Here is a 26,894-nt window from a genome sequence, read left to right as displayed (position 1 = left end):
AAACAGTTTCCCCCGTGTAAGAAATTCAAAGTGTAATTTCACTCATTCAGGCCATTTTCCACATGTAAATGTAACATTAGGTTTCACAAAAGATTTCCAGGAGACTAATGATGCGGATAACCAGGCGCACTCTCGGAAAACGATGAGAATTCCAGATAACAGAAATTTTACTCCAAACGCAGGGGAAAAAACTAGGAGAGTACATTTCTGTTTTTTTTTCTATGAGTCACACCAAATGTAACTGCTCCATTGAACGAGCCAATTAATATTATTGTAATTTTTATATGCAATAACAAAGTTTGAGCTGTATGAGTTTAGCTACCAGGAAAAGCTTCAGTTCTCCAGCTGGTTCTACTTAAACATCACTCACCTTGTGAAAACGCCTCCTGGACATCGCCTCCCAGCCCGGCCAGGGATTCTTGAGGTACATGGGTTGGGGTCGAGCCGGCCGACGTTGATCTAACTGGCATGGGCATAGGACAGCTGGCCCCATGGCTGGGCGAGGAGTGCGGCGATCCGGCGGCCTGAGCCTAGGGAAGAACGGAAACTGCTTGACCAAGGGTACAAACTCTCTCATCGCAAGAGAAACTGCAGCACCAGCATAGTCCTTCCCTTCCAATGACATTGGTCAGAGGTGTGGCTTGTGTACCCTTCTCTTGGGCACACATGCTAATATCAAGCCTTCCCTCCCTGCACCCCACACAACCATTGAAGGACAACGCCACCATCGCTTGGCACGCACCAAGCTACAGAAACATGGATAACATTGGGTGAAGCGATGAACATTCTACGAGGATCACATTCTACTTTATTTCAGCGGAAATGCAGGCTTTTAAGGATATCCACACAATCTAGATTGTGGGGGAGGGGGGGGAAGTAGGGCGTGTAAAATCTGTTTAGCTCTTAAGTTTTTACAATGTAAGCATGTATAAAAAGAAAAGTAGCACAGCCATCCACACACAAAGTTTTTAAAAACAGCTTCACTGAGAAGAAAAACACTTCTCAGCAGACACGTCTCCTAGGTGATTCTTGGTGTGTCCCTAGGGAGGATACACATTAATTTTTACAAAAATTCATAAATCTCTGAAATTCCAATTCCATATTAAAAAACAAACCCAACTATATCAAATTCCCACCTCATCATGTTCTCCTTTTTATTAAGTTATTTTACTAACAAAGATGGCAGTGAGGTTTCCCCTCTTTCCATAAATGTTTCACGATGGCACAACAACTGTCAGCCCCCTGGGTATTTTGCAGACAATAAATCACCTGGATTAATAAAAAAAAAATTAAAAGGCCTTTACCAGTGCTGCCTCCATCTGCCACAGGGATAACAGTGATAGCCCATCACAGTTACAGGCAAAGCCTTGATATATATGGGTCCAATTACCCCAGTGTTCAGTTCTTGTATGAAAGGGGTCAATCAAAAAAAAAGGACTAATTGCCTTGAAGGTGGAGAGAACATTATATCCAAATGAGCTTTTCTCTCCAACCTAATCATAAAAGTCACACATTGACACCACATACAGATACTTAAGCTTTCTCAAAGTGTAGAAATCTGTAAATAAAAGTGGCCCCCCATCAGCGAACCGGTCAGCCCAAAAAGTGCCCACATTTGAAAATCAGTCCAGTTGTCAACTTGTAAAGACAAACTATGGATATTTTGCAAGGTATGGCAGAATTCATGCATCTTACTGCAGGCAATATTTGTGGTAATATCAGGGAAATCAACAGTGAAAACCGCCCCACCGGGCTATAAAACAGGCCCACAAACTGCCAAAAATCCAGCCCACACACCGATCTGTCAGACCAACCCATCGGGCACCCTGATTACCCTATACGCCTGTCCGACCCTTGTACCATCCTTACCAGTTGTACACTGGCGATCCTACAGCAGTACTTAACACAGGCAAACCATGGGACAGCAGATGTATGACCGGAATAATACGATCTCTGCCAAGTGAGATTTGCAAGTTACTGCACAAGGGTTACATCCAGTACTTAATTTGTAAAGAAATAAGTGCCAGGGCCCTTCTCAGGAAACCACTGCAGTTTGCACCACCCATTGAGCTACTAATGAAAATTCGGACTTTTTATACTAGGAAAATTATTAATACCCGCCACCCAAGCTATTGTACAGCTTTTGGTGGCCGGTATTAGTCATATTTAATGTATATAGAATATTTAAACAACTGTTGTCTTCATCACAAAATTACACAAACACCGCCACCATGTGGCTGGCTGTCATAAGTCCCGGTGTTTACAATTAAGTGCCGGTGCTGAGCACCAGAAACCACCGGCTCAAATTAAGCACTAGTTAAACCGCATCCAAAGCCAGAACAAGTGGACCCGGAGTCCCCTCACATGCACAATTATGGTGAAGGAAAGATCCATTGTTAAAGGAACATATGGGATACCCGTGCCCTAACTGGACTAATGTACTCCAAAACATATGTATTAACCCTTGCCATGGAGTCCCTCCTGACATAACTCCAGATGGGCTCCACAGAGAGAAGCAGCAAAAGCGTATCCTGCTAAAACAAAACACCTCCTGCTCGAGTCTGTGTTAGCTCACTTGCTCCAGCTGATGCCAGCCTTGCACCCAAGCAGCTGAAGGAAGAAATAAGTTCAATGTTTTCTTGTTCTATCTTGAAATCCAGATCAGAGGAATATTTAGTGCCCATGACCATCTCTAGTGTTGGCAGACTTTTGCCCACTGTTCTTTTCTCAATAGTGACAAGCTGCAAGTACTGCAAGCAATACCTTCTCAGCGCAGACTCTCGGGATAGGAAAGAATCATCTGCAAATAAAACAGGGACGTGATGGAACCGGAGTGCACCCCTGGGGTCCACCAACTGCAACAGTCTGATCAGATTTCCCCCTTGCACAGCAGCTGCCAAGGAGAGCAGCATCCAGCTGTATCAACAGCTCTTTAATCCTCAAAGAACCCCACACAAGAATAGTTTCAACTGAAAGGCTGTCCTCTGTTCAATGCCCACAAAGACCAGATGGCTCTTCTTCAGATTGCCAAGCTTCAGGAGGAACAGGCAAAGCCGGAAGGATTGTTTCAAAGTGCTCGCAGTCTTCCAGAAAACCTGCTTTGCAGGGAAGACTGTCCCATCTCATTTGGGATTCCCTGAATTTGAGAGGACACAGAGCAAAGATGGTCTCCTATGGAGGAGATTGGTTTAGGATTAGCTGGGGAGCTTTTAAAAGAGAGACCCAATCTCCACTCCTTTGCATGAGAAGGGAATCACACTGTATTAAATGGAACAATAAAGCAGGCACCCGAACATCCATTTCACATTTAAAAAAATCAAATGCAACATAAAGTGGGTAGGAAAGAAACATCAGTGTTGCCACGGACAACTCTTTACAGTGTCCTCAAACGAAATACAAATCTCTCTTGTTAGATCAGGCTGGATGACTCTCCTTAAACAAGCTTTGGCAAGGCCCGAAAGTCTGGCTAACATTTTGAGCCCTAGCGAAAATAGTTTTAGAAAGCCTTCTGCAGTAATAAAAACACACATAAAAAGATGACTTTATGTACAATGCATCTATCAAGTAAATAATTTATTGCGTGACAATTCAATGTACTTTTGAGATGTGAATTAGTCACCCCCCCCCCCACCCCCCCCCCCCCCCCCCCCGCCTGTGCAAAACCACCCTCGTCTACATTAGACTAATTGGGTATCAGCATTGTCCCATCCATTTGTATCATACTTTTAGGTGGTTTTTGTACTTAAATGTATATATTTCACAGTATCCACCTTCTAGAACACGATTCGTCTTTACAAGTTGTTACACACGCTTACAGGTTGAGTCTTAACTTTGCTCGGCATCCAACAGGAAGGAATGCTGCTGCTTGTTCTTTCAATCAACAATATACAACCCAATCACAACCTCGGCACGAGTGGAGACCGGAGGGTGAGTAGTAAAATGATACCGAAGCTAAGCAACTTGTTCTTAGTGGTTACTTCCCACAGACTCATCTTCTACAGAAAGCTAGCAGAGAGGGATTACAGGAGAAGCACTGTGGCACGGCTCAGTCAACCTGTGCGTTATCACAAGCCTCTGTATCCAGCTAGTAATGCCTCAGAAGGTAAAGAAGTGTCGTTAAAATGGCATCACTACCGGAAGTGGCACGCTGGCTTCGTACATTAGCCGCATGCAACTACCGTCCCTTTTGTTGTGCACCACTGAGGCAACAAATCGGGAGCCAGGACAGGTTTTAATTTGTTTTGCCGTTTTCAACATTCCCCCCTATTTTTGGATTAGGGGGTGCAATGCAAATGTCCTGGCTAAAAGCCTATACAAATATTAGGCATCATAAGTCTCTGGGAAGCCTCAGCACCAGTGATTTTCTGAGAGTCTGGAGATATCCGCTGCTTCCAGTCAGATATGCGTTTCCGATGATAAATTGGCAGAACGTCCCTGTAGACTTTTAGCCTTTGATATAAGTCAGTGTGCAGTAAAATGTGAGCTCTTGGAGGTAAACATGAGTAAAAGGGGCACAGTATTATGTGCATTCATTCTATCGCCTCACTGTCGCAACGTCAAGTTGGGAAGAGCCAAGTGTGCTGGTGACATATGGCTCAATCCTGTTTAAACTCAATGTGGACAAACTGGACAATGTAGTGAGTGAGCTAGAAATTCAGTATATGAAGACACAGATGTTTCTGCAAATGCCAGACTCCGGGACTGAACACCTTACATTTTACCTTTAGATAAATTAGAAATGGATGCCTGGTGGGTTTCACAATTGTACTTTAACCATGACCGAATCTCCACGTACTTCTAATAAGATTTATGCCCTACCTATTCAGTTGTGGTACTGGAACAGTAGGGAAACTGGAAGGCCCTGTGCATGGGGTAGAGGTGTGTTTATATTTCCTGAGTGCCTTAATGCAAGTATCTGGTATCCTGTTCCGTGATTCTAGCCCCAGCCTCCCACTTATCGACTGTGCGAAAAGACTTAGGCCTGCCCCTTCTCAACAGTGAGATCCTGGGCTTGGTCCCGTCACCTGGAGAGCTGCACCAAGCATGTCCTTAATAGCGTGCGAGTAGACTAATGTCCCCAGCATCCTTTATCACGTACAGTAATGGAGGCAGCATACTGTGTTTGAGAATCAGTAGTTGTGACCAGACCTTTTTGATCTGTGACACTGGAGTGGAGGCTACTGGCTCACTTATGTAACGTTCCACTTTTTTTTTTAAAATATATTTTATTTTACCTTACAAGAAAGCACACATTTCAGAAAAAAAAAAAGAATACAGCATTTTGTTCATACATTTGTTCGTCTTGCAATATAACCAGATAAATTTCAAATTGAAACTATTTAACCGCCAAAGGGGGAAAACATATATCATATATCAAATTATATAGTGAACACAGTCGTATAACATCAATAAAAAATAAATCAACCTATTCCTGTTCTCCATTTCTCCAAAGGTCCCCATATCTTAATACCTCGCACTCTCCCACTCCTACCCTTCCTTGCATATATGTATTTTTCTAAATTGTGTGTGGCGATGAGATTTGATAACCATGTTTGCAGGGTCGGGGGATTCTTATCTAACCATACCCTGGCTAGCATTAATCTAAAGACAGCCGCTGCCATAAACAAAAACATTGCATCACCTGGATCCGAATGCTCATTTTCTATATCCACACCCAGCATGATTAAGCCTACAGAAAAAGTTAACCTGATCTTTAATGAATTGGTTAGAAAATTTTCGACATCCTTAATTAGTGTATATAATTGAGGACAGGTAGCAAACATATGGACAATATCTGCCTCAGTAGAATTGCACCTGGGGCACGTAGTACCTTCTGTACCCCCCCACTTCGCAATCCTGGCTGGGGTGTAGTATAGCGAAAATAACGTTTTGTAGTGTTGGGATTGCAAGGGGCGGAACACAGGATAGACCGACCTAGCTCCAGTGAATCGTTAAATGATTCAGCTGTGGCCTCTATCCTTTCCCCCCATTTGGCCCTATGTTTATCTAGATCATCCGGTCTGCTTTTTGCCAGTGCAGCATATATTAGCCTAATGGAATATTCCTCCCCTGTAGTTAGCCCTTCCATCAACTCAGTTGGCTGAAAGCCCAATGGCCCTCCTTGTTTATTCCTAAGGAAACTCCTAATCTGAAGGTACTTAAAGAAGTCCCTTCTGTTTATTTTATATGTTTTAATCAATTCCTCAAATTGTATTATGCCCTCTGAGTTGACTAAGTCCCCGACTTGCTGTATCCCTTTACCCTCCCATTCCGCCATTAATACATCAGAAAAGATTTCTTCAGGGAATGATTTGTTTTTATAGACTCTGGTGTACCTATTAAATCTACCCATGCCAGTCTTCTTTAAAAAAATGCTCCAGACTTTAAGTGCTGCCTTTAGAGTCTTATATGTCTGCCTTCTAAGATACCCCAAATCCGTATAGTACAGGAATCCGTTATCAGTATTTTGTCCTAATATCATTGTATAAGTTTCAATTGACATATTAATGGGCTTTGATGCCCCACCACCTCCTCCAATTAATCCCTGCATGTACTGGAGTGCAGCAGCCAAAAAGTATAATCTAAAATCTGGTGCACCCCACCCCCCTCTATCCCTTGGCAGGGAAATAAATTTATATGCCCTACGAGTTTTCCCTCTTGCCCAGATAAATCTGTTGGCCAGGCTTTCCAACCTATTAAACCATTTGTTCTCAAAGATCAGAGGTATTGACCTGAATAGATACAAAAATTTAGGCAGGACCATCATTTTCAGCACGTTTGTAGATCCAACCAATGAAAGATGTAAATTACTTATCCTTTCCAGGTCTTTTTTAACCTTAGTAAGCAACGGTTCCATGTTGCGCTCTACTAATTCCTCCAATTTTACAGTTACATCAATCCCTAGATAAGTTGCATTGCTGACCACCCTGCTATCTAGACTTGATGCAAACCTGTTCAGAATGATCTGGGTTTTGGTTTTATTTAGGCTATAGCCTGAAATCAACCCAAACTCATGCGCTTCTGCCTCTACTCCAACCATGGCTACATCCGGATTTGGAGTCAATATAGCCACGTCGTCAGCATAGGCCAGGATTTTCACAGTGCAGCCATTGAATGACATGGGTTGAATAGCCCGGTTTCCCTCTAATTTACGTAATAATGGCTCAATGTACAGAGCAAACAACAATGGAGAAGACGGGCAGCCCTGACGAGTCCCCCGTTGTACATGTACTAAATCCGAATGCCCTCCGTTTACTCTGATTTTAACCACTGGGTCTCTGTATAAAGCTTGTATAGCTCGTATGTAGCCTGACCCGATACCGCACCACTTCATAGTTTCCCATAGATAGTCCCAGGCGACCCTATCGAAAGCCTTCTCGGCGTCTAAAAATAATGCTGAAATAGGGTCGCCTGTGACATCTGCCACATCTATCGTAGTGATCAGTGTCCTAATATGCTGAGTGGTACCCTTCCCGGGTATAAAACCATGCTGTGACGGGCTCACCAAATGTTCAATACAGCCTGCTAATCTCTTTGCCAACATTTTAGAATAAACCTTGCTATCTGAATTCATCAATGTGATGGGTCTATAGGATCCAGGAAGGGTTGCGGGCTTCCCTTTTTTGGCAATAACAATTAAATCTGCCCCACGCCAAGAATCTGGCGATAGCCCTCCTTGTTGTACATATACCATAACTTCAAACATATAGATCAGCAAACAGTCACGAAATACTTTATAAAATTCAACCGGAATTTGATCAGGTCCGGTTGCCTTTCCTGCTGGTAGGCTATTTAATGCATCTATATATTCCTCCAGACATAGGGTAGAATCTAGCATTTCACCTTCCTCTTTTGTGACAAGTGACGAACGCACGCCTCCAAGATAATTCCTAACTTCCTCAATGTCCTCTGTGTTACCCCGTGTATACAGTTTTTCGTAAAATCCTCTAAAAACCTCTCTTATCTCATCTGAGCCTGTAACAGTGACACCTGTTGAATCTAATATCTCTTTTATTTCTGCATTCGCCCTTTGCTGTCTAACTTTAACCGCAAGTATGTGACCCACCTTCTCACTACATTCATATAACTCTTCTTTCTTAGCCAAATATTTTTCAGCAGACCTTTTCGAGAGACTTTCTACTGCGTCCGCCTTTAGTGCTACTATTGTTAATAATATATTTTCCAAGCTGGACTTAGATCTTACTGCAGCAACTAGTTTTCCTTCTTCTATGATCAGCTTTTGCTGAAAAGTTTCATACCTTAACCTCTCTTTCTTACGTCTAGTCAGCACGTAGCTTAGTGTTTCTCCTCTAATACCTGCTTTAAAACAATCCCACGTTTGCCCTACAGAGGCTGTTCCGTGATTAATCTCCCAAAATATCCTAATCCACTCTTCCATATGTTTCCTATATTCAAGGTCTTGGAGCAGACTCCTCTCAAACGTCCATGTGGACCTCGTTCTCTGCGCTTGCGCAACCTTAACTGCAGCGAGGGCAAGATGGCCGCGGGCGGGTTGAGGTGAACAGTCGCACTAGAACCTCTCTCCCGTCTGGTCTGATGAAGCTGGCTTAACGGAGTGCTAGTCTTCCCCTTAGGCGAAATTTTAAAAAAAGGATTATTATCGACTTGCTTGGAGACATAAGGCCGGGATGCTGTGATGCTGGAATCGCTTTTTTTTCAAAAAGCAGCACCGTCAAATGCCAGCTATCTCAGAGATCTCGGGGACGCAGTGGCAGCTGAAGTTGGCAGGTGGGCAAGGAGTCTAAAGCGGAAATTTGGAGTCTTAAAAACTAACCTAGCCAAGCATTCAGCAAACATTGTAGTATCAGGCTTAAAAGGCTGGAGCAGTACGATCCCAGATAAAATGCCGCCAAAACCTACAAAGATCGACAAAAAGAAAAGTAAGGAAGATACCGAGTCGGAACTGAACATCTCAAATCTCGCTGCATCGGTGACACCTGCCACGATGAAAACACAGGAACCAGCCAAGAACCAGGGTGCGATAAGGAAAGTGTTTGTGCCACCCATTAAGAAGAAAACGGACATGAAAGGAAAAACGCTGGGGGATGAGCGCACCAAAACAAACGAGAAGGCGGCGATCTCCAAAACTAAAAGCAAAGCAACCCCTCTTAGACAGCCCACCCTACCTGAAACATTCACCCGCCCTGGTTGTACAGACAGCGGATCAACCAGCAAGAGTCCGGATGCAACCAGCGTTACAGAGCAAGTGTCCGATCCCGGTATAAGGCAAAGGAACGTCCTCGAGGACGCAGCAGCTGCGGCAGAAGCAGGAGCTCAGAGCGTGGGAGACGCCGAGTCAGTAGTTGCTAGGCAACCTACAGCGGAGCCTTCTGTGAGACACGAGGAGGACGCCAGCAGCAAGGTAATAGCTGGGAATACGGGACAGAGGGCAGGGGGAAATGCAAATGCAAATGTTGAAAAGGAAGATGAAAGGGAGTTGTCTCAGAGGGGGTTGCTGGAAGGCAAAAAAAAGGAGGCTGAAGAAACTGACAATGATAATGACAAAGAGCTGAAAGTACTAAAAGAGGCTGAAGGGTCAAGTGCCCATGAGAAAGCTGATGATATGATGCAGGCGATCATGCAGGTGGAAGCAGAGCTAATGGCTAGACCCCCCAACCCTACATGGGGAAGTACAGTTAGCTTGATGCATGGAAAGTCAGTACCTGGTCACCCTAAAGAGAAGGAGAAGGAGGATATATGCTCACTGGAGGGAGACCGTTTTTTTTCAGTTGATGAGGATTCCGACCCGGCTCAACAGGAGAGGAAGGGTTCCGAGTTGGAGGAGGAGGACGAGGAAGAGGAGGAGGATGAAGACGATGAGGAGGACGATTCATGGACAGCCTCTACCTCCTCAGAAACGGATATTGATAAGGAATCTACATTAAAAAAGAAACAGACAAGGAGGCATAGGCACGAAAGGTCACCGACAAGGGGTGCTGAAAGGAAGCTGGTCTGGGACTATTCAGCTACATCGCAGACATATCAAGAAGAGTCGGAAGCAGGTTTGAACCAGGGAGATGCATTTGGAAAAATGTTTAATATGCTGAAACAAATACAATCAGAAGCGAGATCTACAAGCCGAAAAACAAGGCAAGATTTCAGGAGAATTCAAACGACGCTCAGAAAAACTAACAAATTATACGAAGGCTTAGCAGGGAGAGTCTCTGAGGTCGAGGAGAGAACAGGCAAGATGGAGGATGACTTTCGTAGTTTTAGTGAATTTAAAGTACAACAAGAGAAGAAAGCGGATGACATTCTATGGAAGATGGAGGATTTTGAAAATCGCCAAAGGCGAAACAATGTTCGCATTTTGGGAGTGGCAGAAGGGCTGGAAGGGCAAGATCCAAGGGGTTTTGTGATCAAGTTACTAAGGGGGGCATTCCCTGAGTCCCAGTGGCAGTGGGAGGCAGAGGTACAGAGAGCACACAGATTCCCCTTTGTTCAGCGGAAGGTATACGGAGCTGAAGGAGGGTCGAAACCTCCACTCCCCCGAGCAATTTTGGTGTATGTTAGGAACTTCTTACTCCGAGAGGAACTCATCCAGAAAGCCAGACCAGATAGCAAAAGGTCGGCGGAGGGTGTTACATTTTTTACGAGACCTGATTTCTGTCATGTGACAGTAGAAAGGAGGTGGAGACTCAGAAGATTGATTTCGGAGTTTCAGGCTCTAGGATCAGAAGCATATCTGCTATTCCCTGCCAGGCTGAAAGTGGTTACGAAGGGCAAGGTCAGGATGTTTATATCAGAAGTGAAAGCGCAGGAGTTTATCCAGGACTTGGAAAGGGCGAAGAAAGAGGGACACTGAGGGACAAATGTTCTTTGTTGGAGAAAAGGGGAGACACATTACAGGAGATGGGAGAGGGGTGCGACTAACTCAATCAGGAAGCGTCCACATATAGGTCATGATTGACCTATTTGCCTGTAGGGGGGGGGAAGGGGGGGGATAGTCAGGGGAGGCGGGGGGGAAGGGAAAGTAAAAAACAGTTGAAGCGTGTGATTTTGATAAGGCAGTTAGCACACATTGACTATGCATTTTGTTTGTTGTTTACATTTTTGGGTAAAGTAGGAGGGAGGAAGGGTGAAGGACGGGGGGAGAAGCCGGAAAAGATAGTTGGGTTAGGAAGAGTTGGCTCTTTTTTCTGCATAAAATGGCATGTAAGATTGTTTCCTTAAATGTATGTGGCTTGAATGATCCAAGGAAGAGGACAAATGTAGCGGCGTACCTAAGAAATCTGCAAGTAGATCTAGCATGTTTACAAGAAACACATATAGAGGAAAAGCAGATTTACTTAATGAATCAACTGGGCTTTGATGTACTTGCAGCTAGCAGGCAGGGATCTAGGACAAGAGGAGTTGTTATCCTGGGGAGAAGTAGAGAAGTGACTGTTAAAAGAAAGAAAGAGGATCGCTGGGGAAGATGGGTTATTATGGAACTAAAGGTTAAAGGGCTCAATGTCACATTAGTAAATATATATGGTTCTACTGAGGACGATTCAGAGATCTGGGAGTTTTTAGATATAGAAATGGCACAGTGGCCTGAACCAATAATCTGCTGTGGCGATTTTAACATGCATGACCCTACAAGCTCATTTATGAGTACAGGAGCAGTATATAACGGTAGAAAGAAAAAAGTAAACAGGGCCATTACTAATATGGTCAAAAATAATCTCCTGACAGATCCCTGGATAATGCAACACCCATTGGTAGATGGTAGTACCTTTTTTTCGGCACCTCACCAGGTGTTGGTGAGACTAGATTACTTTTTAGTCTCGAGGTCCTTGGTTTTGGCGACACAGATTGAGAAGCATCCAAGAACTATATCTGACCATAGCCCATTGTTATTATCAGTTAAGGTTGCGCAAGTGTAACGTTCCACTTTTGAGCGATAACCCAGATTCTACGCTAACATCCGAAAAGCATACGGTGTCTGTACACGGGTGGCCTGTTTGTAAATGTATTGCGTGTATGAATGAACCAGAGTAACGGAGGCCCGTACATTCCCTTTGGAAGCCCCAAGCCTCTTCATGTACACAAGATGGAGGTGAGGTTGTTTTCCCAGGTAGTGGTACATTGCTGGCCTTCTTGAAGCTGTATGGAGGAGACACTGAAGCAGGGAAAGAGGAAACAGGGTTCCCTTCAGAAATTCAATTAGATATTTATGCTGAGAGGGTCAGCTGATTAGTCTTCCTGAACTCTATTTGGTAGATGGTGGAGGTGAAGTGTGGGCTGCAGTCTCTGATGTTTAGAGTGTAGAGAATTCTTTAAGTGAGGCCAGCCTTTTATCTCTCTTCTAATTACGATTATAGCTGTAGATAACCAGATGCAGAAAGCTCGCACCTCTTAGTGTTTCTGTTGTGGGCACTCCAGACTGGAAACTACCCAGCTGTGAGAAGCATCACTCTACACAAAGGCTGTGTGTAGAGAACACCCTGGAGAGGACTTTGAAGGAAGAACAATCCCCCAAAAAGCTTCTGAAAGTGCAGACAGAGAATCCACATCATCTATCTGCTTTCACTTTATAAAAGTGGCCGCCATTGACTCTCTTGCAGCTTTGACCAAGGAATGGAGTGCACCACAGAGTAATTATAGGATCGCTGTGCAACGAGAGCTGGTGTCTGTCTGACAACCAGCTTTACAGAGGTGAGGGGACATCATCTGGAGCCTATCCTCAGGTGCTTAGAGGTCAACCTGCCTGCTGAGAGAGGGAAGAAGCATACCAACCGTGCAGGAGGTGACTGCCCAGAAGAAGTCTGTGAGAAAGTGACTGCGGAGTTTGACGGTCCATCCATCCAGAAAGACAAAGAAGATTGATCTGCATGCTACTGGGGTCGCAGCCCAGTCTCTCCTGAGGACTAGCTGACACAGTGGCAAAATGATAAAGTTGTGCCCAAGAGGATTGTGCTGCTGCAACATTGTGAAGTCTTACTCAAGCCTGCTGTGTCACTAAGGCATCACAAAATTGTGCCTGAGCGGACTGGGCTGCTGTACCTTTGAGCTGCATCCGAGTGGACCTGACCACTAACCCAGCAAAGTGAGCCGTGGCAAGATTGTGCAGCCTGTGGAAGTGTTCTTTGAGGCTACTCTGTGACCCTTGACCTCAAGATCCATCACCCCAATTCTTTTGAAGCCAAGAACCAGGCTTGGAACCAGCGGGGTATCTGCAATGACGCAGGTGCGGAGCAGCGCTGAGTGCCGGAGCACCGACATCCAGCATGTATCCTCCTGGAAGGGGGAGTAATAGCCAAACACATGTGCCGGTCCCGGCCGTGGCTGAAAAGCAGACAAAACTCCTCAGTGGTGAGATAAGGACAACTGGGACTAATAAGATTTAGTGAGCATACAAACTCAATAGAGTGGCTAACACTGCACCTGTGCCTGATACCTGCCCAAATCAGAACTTAAACCGGAGAGAGAGTTCGGTGGGAAGGGGGAGGGATTACCAGCCCCAAGTACCGCTACCCCACACAGGTCAATCATCCACAGCTACGACTAGTAGTGCGCTTCATACATTTTATTAGTGTTGTACAGAACTTTCTTTTAACAAAGGCAAGCACTAGGTTGAACCATCTGTCATTGTGTTGAGGTCTGAGCTTGTGACAACTTACTATCACTGCCACTGAGAGCCAAGTGCTGAATGGGCAGTACTTGGCCCAGTTTGCAGAGCCATATTAGGAGAGACCCGGGGACAGCAGAAACAGATGACCTTATCTGATAACAATTCCGTGTTTTGTCCAGGAACCATTCCTCTGAATGGACCTGCAAATACGTATAGTTCCATCCTTTGCCCTTACAAGGCAGCTAATCTCGTGCGTCTTCAGGTTACGCTGTTTATGACAGCCAGACTCTCGTTCTTCCCAAATTGGACTACGGCAGCACAGGGATTAGCTGACAAACTAGGACCCCCCCTTCAAAAAAATATGTTTTTAGCACAAAGATGAACGAATGTATACCTCAGTGATATTTGGATTATTGGATAGGATAAAAGCCCTCATGAAACAGTGCCTACTATTCTTTCCTGTTGAAGATGACGCGGCGTACTCCCTACTATAGCTACAAATAACGATGTTTACTGTACTCCCTTTGGTGCATTTCTGGACTATGGTAAATCCGTTGTGATGATGTTACCTTGGTGTAAATTATTGCCTCTCGGGCCAGCGAGGACGTTTGTTCTTGGAAGGAATGGAGAGGGGGGGCAGGGAAATGTAATCACACCACTACACTAGTTAGAAGACTCCACCACCTTTATTTGAGAGCCATTTGGCAGACTTGGATACCGGCGAAGCAAAGATGTGCTTTGTCCAGCATTTCAGTGTTTTAAGAAAGATCAATGGATGGCAGTCATTTTCAGGTGGTGAAGTTTCTCTCTCGAACCCCCAGCAGACACCTGGACGCCAATCAGGTCGTGTGTTACTGCTTTCTAGGTCTGCGTTTTCTTTACAATTGTTTTATTGTTTTGAGGTTTCAACGGTCAGCGCACAAGTGAGCATATGGAGTGCTCCAGCAATAATATATAAAATTAGAAGAGCCAGGGGATTTGTTAAAGTAGCTTCCATGCCTTCAAACAAAACATCGTATCTTCTATGGTGGACAAACTACACCCGAGTACTTCCTGAAACCCAGAAAAACCAACCCTGTCTCTCTCTCTGCCCTGTCTGTCTCTCTCTACCCTGTCTCTCTTTAGTTGATGCATCTCGAGCTGTACCAATGCACTTCAGAAACGCACAACACACTTATATACCTTTGCAAACTCTCTTCTTTTACGAAGACCTTTATTTTGTCCGAACGGAAGCTCAACAAGCGGTCTCAGCTGGAACAGAACTGCACTGGTTAAAGACGAGTGGAGCCCCAAGACCAGGTCAGACCCTGAATGTGATGTATGGATGTCCTACCTGCAAAGCACGAACCCAGCCAAAAGGCAGCAGAGAGCGGCAGACGGGACAAGACAGGTGTACAGTCACTGAGCCATAGGAGAGACGGCTGTGGACTGCTCATGCACTGTGATGTGGTGTTCCACCAAGAAGGGCATCTTCAACTCTTTCCTAAACGGAAGCCGCGCCGGGGTGGTCCTTTGGGGTAATGGGTAACTAGGCTAATTCAGATATATAATAAATAGACTCAAGCGAAGGTGTCATTTCAAGAACATTTGGCTATACTGCACCCACTTAAAACCATCCGCTGCGGAACCACAAATGTATACTGCTCCGCAGCACTATCAGCATTACGTCACCAAGTTACCCATTCCACTTACTGCACGGTACGTGCTCGGAGCGCTGATCTCTTCATGCTGTTTATTATTGACTATTGTTTTCCAATCCCAGAAGTCACTTTCTTCTTTTAAATAATTAAAGTTTGCCACATCCTTCAGTCTTGCGTGGCCTTGGTGTTGAAAGAATGTGTAAAACTGATAGAAATGTGTTTTAAAAAGGCATATGGAAAGCATTGCTGGATTTCTGTGACTATATTGGCATCTTGTATAGGTGAATAGTCAACAAGTACCAGCCCTTGACCAGACCCATGCTGAGTACATAAGTAGACAATGCCCCGGCAGTGCTGGGACCTCCGCGAGCCATTCCTGATCATTAAATGCAACACTAGGTGGGACTGGGATGGAGGCTTCTATGCAGCAGACTGGGATGCATCGCTCGTCTATTCAGTTTCCTCCTATTCTCTAGATCCAACCGAATTCTTTGTGGCCACTCTTATCTTCTGATGCATGTCTTCAGTTTGCATTGCTCCTCATTCAGGCAAGCACTGATTACCAGTGACCTTTAAACCCTAGTAATCCTTTGGCACTCCTTGGTCTCCCGTGAGTCTCTTGCCCCCTGTCTCTGGACTACAAGGCAGAAAATGGCAAATGGTCACCAACCAAAACAATGTGATATTGTCTGCACCGCAAATGCACAGGACAGGTCTGCTTACAAGAAAGATCTTAAATCTGCTCTGTGTCCCCTTCGAGGGCACAGCAGGCGACATCAGGTTCCATGAAGTATCCAGAGGAAGGCGAGGGAGTTAAACAACACTAGAGAAAAGTCATCATGGTGATATACACGTAGAGCACTTTAAGAAAAGGTGCAAAGCTTTATGTTCCCCCACTGAGGAAAGTTTGCTTTATTTGAGCATCTTTTAATCATTTTCAGCGTTACTAAAAAGACATGCATTTAAGCAAGCTATATTGAGCGCATTCGGGGAGAAAACTCCTCGAAAACATACACATCATCTGAATGCAATACATTTCTTATTTCTTGATAGGTGGGGCTTGACCATGGATATTTATTCAACAAAACGCCACAGGTAGTGGAAGTGATATCACATTTCCTTTGTCCTTCATGACATCACAGGAAGTGACATCATATGACTCTTGCCCCTGATTTTTTTCCACTAAAGACATGTCACATGACCCTCACCCTCTCTTAAACTCCCTTACATTAATTCATATTCATTCTCACCATTCGATCAATCACCCAGCTGCTATTCCTGACTCCTCCCGGAACAACCATACTTGGTGGAGATTTGAATGTGGAAATATTGATGCCTATGGACACGATATAAAGCGTCGGGTTCTAAGAATGGACATGTTCACTGGGGCAATGCCATCTGTGAAGGTCAGGGCAAGGAGAAAGGTTTGGGTCCTGTATCTGAACTGGCTTGGACCACTCAAATATGCTCAACAAACAAAATAGCCAGACAGATTTGTTTTTTAGATTTTTGATCCCGCCCAGCTGATTCGTTCTGGAGGGTCATCTATTTTATTTTAGTATTTTTGTATTTTAAGAAAAACATTTAACCATTTGATTTGTATATGTCATCAAACAGACAGTCAACGAACACTGAAAAAATACATACAGACAAGTGAAATGTGCATAAATATACAAGTGCTATACAAGTGCTCAAAATCTGTACTATCAGTTCATACAGGCAACACCAAGAACAATAAATCAAATACCTAACAATAAATTCACATTAGGAACCAGTCCTTTATATTAGGTACAAGAAGACAGGCGGACAAATAGTTCAAAAGCACTGCCTGCCTGTCTTACTAAACCAGGGATAGGGAGGTGAATTATAGGGTTGCAAAACTAGGGATGACACTATATAAATTTAAACGGCCCTAGTGGCACCCTTGTTCTTTTTCCCAGGCTTAGTGTCAACGCGTTTCGAACCACAATGTTAGTATGGGTTCTCCTCAGGACACGGACTGGATGGAGCCGAAACTGGGAATGACAGATGATTGTCACTCTTGAATCGTTGCAGTGAAGTGGAAGGCCTCACGCGTACCGGGGTTCTTTGTTAGGGTGCGTCATTTATGCAAATAATTGGAGATGTATCGATGGATCCGTAGTTCGTTGACGGATTCCAGCAGGAGCCAACTTTGTTAGGGGTGACCTGCGCCGTGGCTCGGGAATCTCCAATGCACGTTCAAGTGCTTCTTAGTTCGTCGGCAATATTCGGCACAAACTTGCTATTTGGTAATGGCGATCTGCTTTCTTCGTTCGCGGGCGGCGTTTGACATTCGTGTGGAGGTCACCATTTCCTCTGGAATGGCATACACAATTCCCTCACATCTCCACCAATCCACTTGCATTCTCTCTATACACCTATCGGACCACTGCAGAGCTTGTCAATGGTTGCGCTGCCCAAGTCCCAGGGGATATGGCTGAAAGATGGGGGAGGAAGGGTTCTCGGACTTCCTCTGCAAGAGGTCTCAACCTTCTTTGATATAAATCTGGGCTCTATTCCCTCTGCCACAACAATTTGGGAATCAATCAAAGAAATCTGGAAAACTATGACCAGGACGAGGAACTTACCAGAGACCCCACTCGAAATAGCCTAAACAAGCGCCTGCTACTATAAGCAGCTCTGTGAGGAAACTGGAGCATTATATGATGTGGTTGTGAGACCTCACCATGTAATACACTACCAACCCTTCAAGGACCACTCAGGTTTTGTTTGACAAACCTTAGCTAAACCCTTGGTAGATGTAGATTTGAGAAGTCAGGCTTCATTAAAGGAACACGTGTAGAGCCTTTAAACAGCACAAAAACAACTGAAGAAGAAAGAAACATGACTCTTCAAGAAATCAGACACTAATTTATAAAAAATAGCTTATAAATTTATGGACACCAAAACGAAAAAGAGTCACTGGAGTATTCCAGATACAGATTTTACACGGAACAATAAATCAAGCCTTTTCATTTAACCAAAAAAAAAGCTTTGGTGAATTTAATGACTCTGGCTCAAACTTTTTCAAACAAACTTTGATCAAAGTGGAATGTGGTTACAAAGAGCCACTTTGGGCCATCAACTCCAGCAGAGATCTTTCAATGGGGCCAGCAAGGTCTGAAGAAACAGTTACCTCATCCAGAAATCCAGCCTTCAGTCCAGTTCCAGTGACAGAGGTCCCTTGCCAATGACTTCTTTGGAATGGTCCTAATGCAATGGATATTGGATGCGGAAGATGCTAAAGCATGCTGAAGATGTTTAAGATGCTGTGCGATTGATGGGGATCTTCTTGGGGCTACTCTCCTGACCACAGTCCTGGTGGTGTGATTGTGGCCACAGGGGTCGACATATCTTTGAAGTCTTCTTTGGTCCAGCAAAACTCCAGTCTTCATCAGACTACTGGTCATAACAAACAAAGCTGCTTCCTTATTTTGCTGATAAGTTCTTCTGGGCTCCCAAACTGCACTTGGACGAGTCTCATGGGTCCAGCAGACACAGGTGCAACGTTTGAGCGCCTGGTTTTGGTCTCTCAGGGTCTGAGATAAGAAGCAACGATCCATTCATCTGGGCTACTAGCTCACTGGCTCTTGGAGTCTCTACTTCTGGATGGGCTCTGGGGACGACTTCTCCACGAGCAGGACACAGCAGGCACAGTCCTTTTCTTTGCTAGCCAAAGGAGCAGCACGTGCAGTCCAAGTTTGGTGCAGCCTCTTCTTTGCTAGTTCCAGCGACAGCGGGGCAATCCTTTGGTTGTCTCCTCCAGTCCACGCAAGATCTGAGTTCTGGATGCCAGGGGTGCCCCTTTTAGGTCCAGAAAGTGCAAGAGGTTGCAGACAATACCCAATGGGCTATGAGGTTCCCTCCCACCTCATCACAACTTCCTGTGAAGTTTGGCATCTAGCTATCCCACAATGCTCTATTCTGTTCACTCCAAAGTTGTAGAGACCCCTCTCTTGGTGTGTTGAGCTCGGTAGCCCGCCCTAGAGGTGTGGCTATCTGGGGCTACATGCCCATGTAAGAACAGGTTTGGCCAGTGTTTCCCCCCCACTATCCCTGACACCAACCGGTCTACCAAGACAAAATAACAGCCTCTCTTGAGAGTGTTTATAATTTGCCCTTCAAATGTGGCTATCCCTTTGAAGCTCACCGTTTGGGTCATCGCCCCATGTGGCTTCCTGCCAGGAGGAGGCAACACCGCCTCCAGCTGTAGGCCTTATTGCTACTTATCCTGGAAGCTGTTGACACATCTCACCAGGTGGGCAGGAGGCTGTCTCATGGCCAGCCTCAGCAAGTGGCCACAGGAAACTGGGCAAGAGTGGAAACTTTCTAAAAGGTGGATTGGGTAAAAAGTCACATTAACTTTCACTTGTGCATCAAGGTAGGCTTAATGTAACAAGTTGTTTGATACCTAGAAGTACCAACTTCGGTAGTACCCTTCAAACGTTTTATGCTGACATCTCAGCTGTGTACTTGCCAATGGGGCTACCAATTTTGCCCACAGTAAAAATGACAATTGTGGGTTTTTAGTGTCAAAACATGAAATACACATGTTTTACTTTTTAATAAGCTTCACCCTGCCTTAGGACTCGATAAGCATCACTTACATATATTAAAAAGGGAGTATGGGTTTTACCATTGCTTAAAATGGCAAAGGCGAGTCAGACGTTTAAACTGCTCTACCAGTCTGCAGTGGCAGGCGGGGAGCTACGTTTTACCTTGTCCCACTCGGGGTTGTACAACAAGTGCTGCAATCCCTGAAGGGACACTAACTTACAGGCCCTGGCTACCCCCTTGTACCATATACTGAGAACTTAGAATAAAGTTAGCTTAGGCCAACTGGGTATAGGCCAATCAAACATACACATTCAAGGATCAAAGCGCTGGCACTGAGGTCTGGTTAGCAGGTTTCAGTGTGCACTCGGAGTTATAAAACCAACGTCATCAGTCCAAAACTTTGGGGGTGGCCCTACAAAAAGAGGCATTTCCTTAAAAGCTCAAAAAAACATAGGGCGCTCCCAAAACATTAATAGAATGAATGAATAATCAGAGTCTTGTAAAGTGTACGGCTACTCCTGGGAGTGTACAGGTGCGGTTAACCAGCATTATGGCAAAAATGGCATTTAGCATGAGAGAAAACCCAGGTTTCAAGGTGTTTCGTGAAAAGCAATTCAGAGCTTAGAGTGCACAGCTCGACAGGGAGCTGATTCAATGCATGAATGAGTGGCATAATAGGAAAAGGAAGACCAATCTTTTAAGCCTACCTGACTTTAGTTACGATAACCAGGGAAGATGTGGAGGACCGAATAACTTGTGCCAGTGAGTAATGCAGGAGCCTGACGTAGAGGTATTGGGACTAACAGAAAAATAGGCCTTATTTGCCAGAGTTAGCACATTGAAGAGAATTCTATTTCACTGGCAACCAATGAAGCAAATTTAGCCGAGGGAACAAAAGCATCCGATAAGGGAGCTTTAAAATCAGACGCGTTGCTGAATTTTGGACAACCTGCAGCCTGGCAATCAAACAGTGCAGAAGACCAAGATACAATAAGGTTTGCACAATCCACTGTAAACGCGAGAAGAATTTGGACGACTGTCTTACGGAAGTTCAGAGTTCAGAGAGAGAAGGAATAGGAATTTGTTTTAGGGCGTGGAGCATCCCAACGCATGCACCAACCACGGATGGCACCAAGGGGTGAAAAGACAACACGGTGTCAAACTTGACCCCCAAATTTTTAACAACCGCAGACGGCTAAGGAGGAGCAGGCACAGAACGGGCCAACAGTTCTAACACCAGTTTTGCTAAATGAACCTAAATAATAAAATCTCCCACTTACCCGTATTGCACATCTAGTGGCTGGAACAGAGCCAATCAAAGACTGTGTGAAGACAGGCCTTGAAGAGAGCAGTCGCAACCTCAGACCTCTTTGCATCTCTTGTCATCAGCATAGGACACCACCGTAAATCCATGTGATTCAACCAAAGATGCTAGTAGAGCCATATAGACGTTAAACAACGTTGGGCTGAGAGAAGAGCCCTGAGGCACCCCAACAGAGATAGCTTGTTAGCCTAGAGAAAGGGGCCAGACAAACAGATTGACCTCCGAACTCCAGGAAAGATGTAATCCATTCCAGGGCGAAACTCCCTGCCTCCAAGTCAACAAGGCGTTGCAGAAGAATTGCTTAGGATACGGTATCAAAAGCCCCAGATCGATCGAGTAATTTCAATGGAGCTCCCCTGATTGAGTTTCAGTTTAGTATATTCAGTAACTTCCACTAATGCTGTCTCAATACTATGGTTAGGTCAAAAACATTATTGACTTGGGTGGAGTAGACTATATTTTCCCAGAGGTTCTGAGAACTACTCAAGCTTTGCCAACACTGCCAGAAGGAGCAATATTGGTCTGAAATCTGCCGACACATTTGGGTCAGTGGACATATTATTAAGAAGGGGCACTAGTTTTGCTTGTTTCCAGACTGACTTACTGACGCTGTTGCTAGGGAGGTGTTGAAAACCTTGTTCAGAACTGGATTAACAGTTTCAAGTGCAAGCACCAGCATAGAAGGTGGACACGGTTCAGCGGAAGAGTCTGATTTGCTTGTCAAAATGACAATTGTGGACTGTTTCAGAGAGGAGGAATTGAACTGGAGAAGCGAACAGAGCCTGGGGGCAGCTCGAGACCCGAATGCAACTTACCACCCCCATCCGGTGCAGATGCCATCACTAAACTGTTCTGTATTTTGGTCACTTTCTCATCGAAGATGTCGATAGGTTATCAAAAAGTTCCTGAGCAGGCAAGCTCTTGCTTATACAGGATTGTGGAGCCAAAAAATGTTTTTCAATTTTGAAAATCCCCTGAGGGTCATTAGAAGCAGAAGGGATTTTTTTGTCAAAATAAGCCACTCGAGCAGGTTCAATTGTGCAGAGTATTGTTGCAAGGGACCCTACAGGCAGGGTCGGACTGGTCTATCTATAGAACAATCAGTTAGCGTCTGATGTGTCGTGTAACAGATCAGTAGAACGTTTTTTAGCAGTTTGTAGGCCAGTTTTATGGCATGGTGGGCCGTTTTTTATTGTTGATTTCCTGGATATTACCACAAATATTGCCCGCAGCAAACAAAAATGCTTGCAGTCTCTGAAACCCAGCAAAATACCCATGCAGCGTGCCTTGACAAGTTCAAAACTAGCCTGCGTTCCAAAAGTGCTCCACTTTTTAGGTCTTGACTACAGCATTTGTCGAGATTATAGTAAGGCTTTCAAAAGTCTACCCAAACTGCGGATCGGGTACAGTTCATGTGACCCAGGCGCGTGCACATAGCATCAGACTTCAAAACAAAGGAATCCGCCCCCCCTCCCTTTTCGACAGTTTCATTTTGGCTCCTCACATTCCCCCCTCCCTTTTAGCCCACTCCCTTTTGGCTCCTCTGCTCCTTGCATTCCCCCTCCCTTTTCGAAGGTTTCATTTTGGCTCCTCGCATTCCCCCCTCCCTTCTCGGGCAGCCCTTTGATGCTCTGTTCGCGACAGTTTCATTTTGGCTCCTCGCATTCCCCCCTCCCTTTCAGCCCACTCTGCTACTTGCATTCCCCCCTCCCTTTTCAACAGTTTCATTTTGGCTCCTCATTCCCCCCTCCCTTCTTGGGCAGCCCTTTGATGCTCTGTTCGCATCTCCCTCCTCCCTTATCGTCTGCTTTATTCAGGCTCCTTGCATTCCCCCCTCCTTTTTAGCCCACTTCCTTTTGGCTCCTCGCATTCCCACCTCCCTTTTCGACAGTTTCATTTTGGCTCCATACGCAATGAGTTTAACACAACCAAGCCTGAAACTGAACAAGTAGGACACATTTTCAGCTTGCACAGTAGTGGTGTTCAACATGAGATACCCATCTCCCACAGGAATATATGGACTTGTTCACATTTATTCTGAATTCAGCCAGCGCATACACATTAAATGAGACCAGACATGCAATGAGTTTAACACAACCAAGCCTGAAACTCTACAAGTTGGACACATTTTCAGCTTGCACAGTAGTGGTGTTCAAAATGAGATACCCATCTCCCACAGGAATATATGGAGTTATTCGCATTTCAGAACTTACACCATTACAGTTGACTTAAAACAAACTGTGTATGTCACTCCTCTATTTCAATAAGCTCTCTGCCCCTATTTGTTTCCTCAAATTTCACTCACTCGGCATCTGCCTCACTCTCTTTCCCTTTCCCTCCCTCCCCTCTCTAGCTCTCCTTCTACTCTCTCCCACATTTCTCTCTCTCCCCTCTCTCACTTTCCTGTCTCTCCTATATCCTCTCTCCCACTCTCTCTTCTCTCCCTTCCCTCAACCCTCACTCTCCCCTCTCTCCTCACTATTCACTCTCTCCTCACTCTCCCCACTTTCCCCTCTCCTCTCTCTTTCCTCTCTCTCCTCACTCTACCCCTCTCCTCACTTTCCCCTCTCTCTCTTTACTCCCCCTTCACCCTCTCCCCTTTCTCTCCTCTCCTCTCTCTCTCCCCTCCCCTCTCTTCTCTCCACTCCCTCTCTACCCTCCCCTCTCCACTCCCCTCTTCAATCTCTACTCAATCTCCCCTCTCTTCTTACTCTCCCCTCTCCTCTCCTGTCACTCTCCGCTCTCACCTGACTATCCCCTCTCCTCACTCTCCCCTTACTTTCCCCTCACCCCTCTCTCTTCACTCTCCCCCTCTCTACTCACTCTCACCTCCCTCTCTCCCCTCTCTCCTCACTCTCCCCTCTCTTCTTACTCTCCCCTCACTATCTTTTTCCCCTCTCTCCCCTCACTTTCGCCTTCCCCTCTCTCCTCACTCTCCCCTCTCTCCTCACTCTCACCTCACTCTCTCCTTTCTCCCTTCTCCCCTCCCTCTCTACCCTACTCTCTGTCCCCTCCCCTTTTCCCTCTCTCCTCACTCTCCCCTCCCTCATCTCTCCTCACTCTCCCCTCTCTCACCTCACTCTCTACCCTTTCTCCCTTGTCCTCTCTCTCTCCCCTCTCTCCTCTCCCTCTCTACTTTCTCCCCTCCCTCTCCCCACTATCCTCACTCTCCCCTCTCTTCACTCTCCCCTCTCCTTAGTGTCCCCTCTCCTCAGTCTACCCTCTCTCCCATCTCACTCTCCCCTCTCCTCAGTCTCCCCACTCTCCCCTCTCCTATCTCACTTCTCCTCACTCTCCCCTCTCCTCACTCTCCCCCTTTACCCCTCTCCTCTCGCTCTCCCCTCCCTCCCCTCTCTCCTCACTTTTCCCTCTCTCCCCTCCCCTCCATCTCCCCTCTCCTCACTCTCCTCTCCCCTCTCCTCACACTCCCCTTTGCTCACTCTCCCCTTTCCTCACTCTCTACTCCCTCTCTCCCCTCTCTTCACTCTCCCCTCTCTCCTCTCACCACTCTCCCCTCTCACCACTCTTCTCTCACCACTCTCTTCTGTCTCCCCTCTTCCCTCTTGCCCCTCTCCTGTCTCCTCACTCTTCCCTCTCTACTCACTCTTCCTTCTCTCCTCTCTCTCCTCCCTCTCCCCTCTCCTCACTCATCACTCTCCCCTCTCCCCTCGCTCTCTGTTCTCTCTCCCATCTCTCGCATTCCCCATTCCCTTTAATGACAGTTTCATTTTGGCTCCTCGCATTCCCCCCTCCCTTCTCGTGCAGCCCTTTGATGCTTTGGTCCCTTCTCCCTCTATTCACATATAATACAATTCTTAATTCAGCCAGCGCATACGCATTAAATGAGACCAGACACGCAATGAGCTTAACACAACACAACCAAGACTGAAACTATACAAGTTGGACACATTTTCAGCTTGCACAGAAGTGGTGTTCAAGATGAGATACCCATCTCCCACAGACATATGGAGTTGTTCACATTTTAGAACTTCCACCATTACTCTAGCCTTAAAACAAACTCTGTACGTCACACCTCTATTTCAATAAAGCTCAGTGCACCGCTGCACTTACCTCTCTTAACATCTAATTTACACATCATTGCAAACCTACCTCTACATCTCTAACTCTGAATCAGCTCTCTGCCCCTGTCTCATCAAATCTCCCTCTCACTCTCCCTCTTACGCTCAATCCTCACCTCTTCCCTCTCCTCACTCTCCCCTCCACTCTCCTCTATCCTCACTCTCCACTCCCCTCTCTTTTTCCCCTCTCACTCTCCCATCACTTTCCCCTCCCTCTCTCTCCTCGCTCTCCCCTCCCCTTTCTCTCTCTCCTCACTCTCCCTTCTCTCACCTCACTCTCTCCTTTATCCCCTCAACCCTCTCTCCCCTCCCTCTCACCATTCTCCTCACTCTCCCCTCTCCTTAGTCTCACCACACTCCCCTCTCTACCATCTCCCCTCTCCTCACTCTCCCCTCTCCGTCTCCCTTCTCCCCACTGTCCCCTATCACCTCTCTTCTCTCTCCCCACTCTTCCCTCACCACTCTCTTCTCTCTCTCCCCTCTCCTCACTCTTCCCTCTCTCCTATCTCTCCCCACTCTCCCCTCTAACCCCTCTCCCCTCTACCCTCTCATACCACTCTCACACCACTCTCCACTCTCACACCACTCTCCCCTCTCACACCACTCTCCTCTCTCACACCACTCTCCCCTCTCCCCTCTCACCACTCTCTTCTCTGCCCCATCTTCCCTCTCTCCCCTCTCCTCTCTTCACTCTCCAGACTCTCCACTCTCGCCCCTCTCACCACTCTCCCCTCTCACCACTCTCTTCTCAGTCCCCTCTTCTCTCTCCTCACTCTCCTCTCTCCTCGCTCTCTTGTCTCTCCTCACTCTCTTACTCTCCTCTCCCTCTCCTCACTCTCCTCTCTTCACTCTCCAGACTCTCCACTCTCGCCCCACTCTCCCCTCTCAACACTCTACCCTCTCAACACTCTACCCTCTCAACACTCACCACTCTCCCCGCTAACCCCTCTCACCACTCTCCCCTCTCAACACTCTCCCCTCTCAACACTCTCCCCTCTCAACACTCTACCCTCCCAACACTCTACCCTCTCAACACTCTACCCTCTCAACACTCTACCCTCTCAACACTCTACCCTCTCAACACTCACCACTCTCAACACTCTCCCCTCTCAACACTCTCCCCTCTCAACACTCTCCCCTCTCAACACTCTACCCTCTCAACACTCTACCCTCCCAACACTCTACCCTCTCAACACTCTACCACTCTCACCACTCTCCCCTCTCAACACTCACCACTCTCCCCTCTCAACACTCTCCCCTCTCAACACTCTCCCCTCTCAACACTCTCCCCTCTCAACACTCTCCCTTTTCACCATTCTCTCCTTTCACCACTCTGCCCTCTAACCCCTCTCCCCTCTCCCAACTCACCACGTTCACCTCTCCCCTCTCACCACGTTCCCCTCTCTCCCCTCTCACCACTTTCCCCTCTCTCCCCTCTCACCACTTTCCCCTCTCATCACTTTCCCCTCTCACCACTCTCCCCTCTCACCACTCTCCCCTCTCACCACTCTCCCCTCTCACCACTCTCCCCTCTCATCACTCTCCCCACTCACCACTCTCCCTTCTCTTCTCCTCTCCTTCCTCTCTCTCCTTCCTCTCCCCTCTCTCCTCCCTTTCTCCCCTCTCTCCTTACTCTCCCTTCTCTCCCCTCCCCTCTCCCATCTCTCTCCTCACTCTCCCTTCTCTCCCCTCTCTCC

The 26,894-nt window shown here is 46.2% G+C and overlaps 1 protein-coding gene across 4 annotated transcripts in view; it reads right to left on the bottom strand.

Moving 5' to 3' along the window:
- DTNB (dystrobrevin beta) overlaps positions 1-26,894 on the bottom strand; it is a 1,293,049-nt gene that overhangs the window by 58,459 nt on the left and 1,207,696 nt on the right. For all 4 annotated transcript variants that reach the window (XM_086928107.1, XM_086928108.1, XM_086928109.1 and 1 more), the window contains one exon: positions 371-530. In XM_086928107.1, coding sequence (XP_086784233.1) covers positions 371-530 — 160 coding nt within the window. The remainder of the gene's footprint in view (positions 1-370; positions 531-26,894) is intronic.

Source organism: Lissotriton vulgaris, chromosome 6, assembly GCF_964263255.1.
Source record: "Lissotriton vulgaris chromosome 6, aLisVul1.2, whole genome shotgun sequence".
In the NCBI taxonomy this organism is placed as follows: Eukaryota; Metazoa; Chordata; class Amphibia; order Caudata; family Salamandridae; genus Lissotriton; species Lissotriton vulgaris.
The sequence above is the reverse complement of the archived record's forward strand: the minus strand, read 5'-3'. Positions and strand labels throughout refer to the sequence as shown.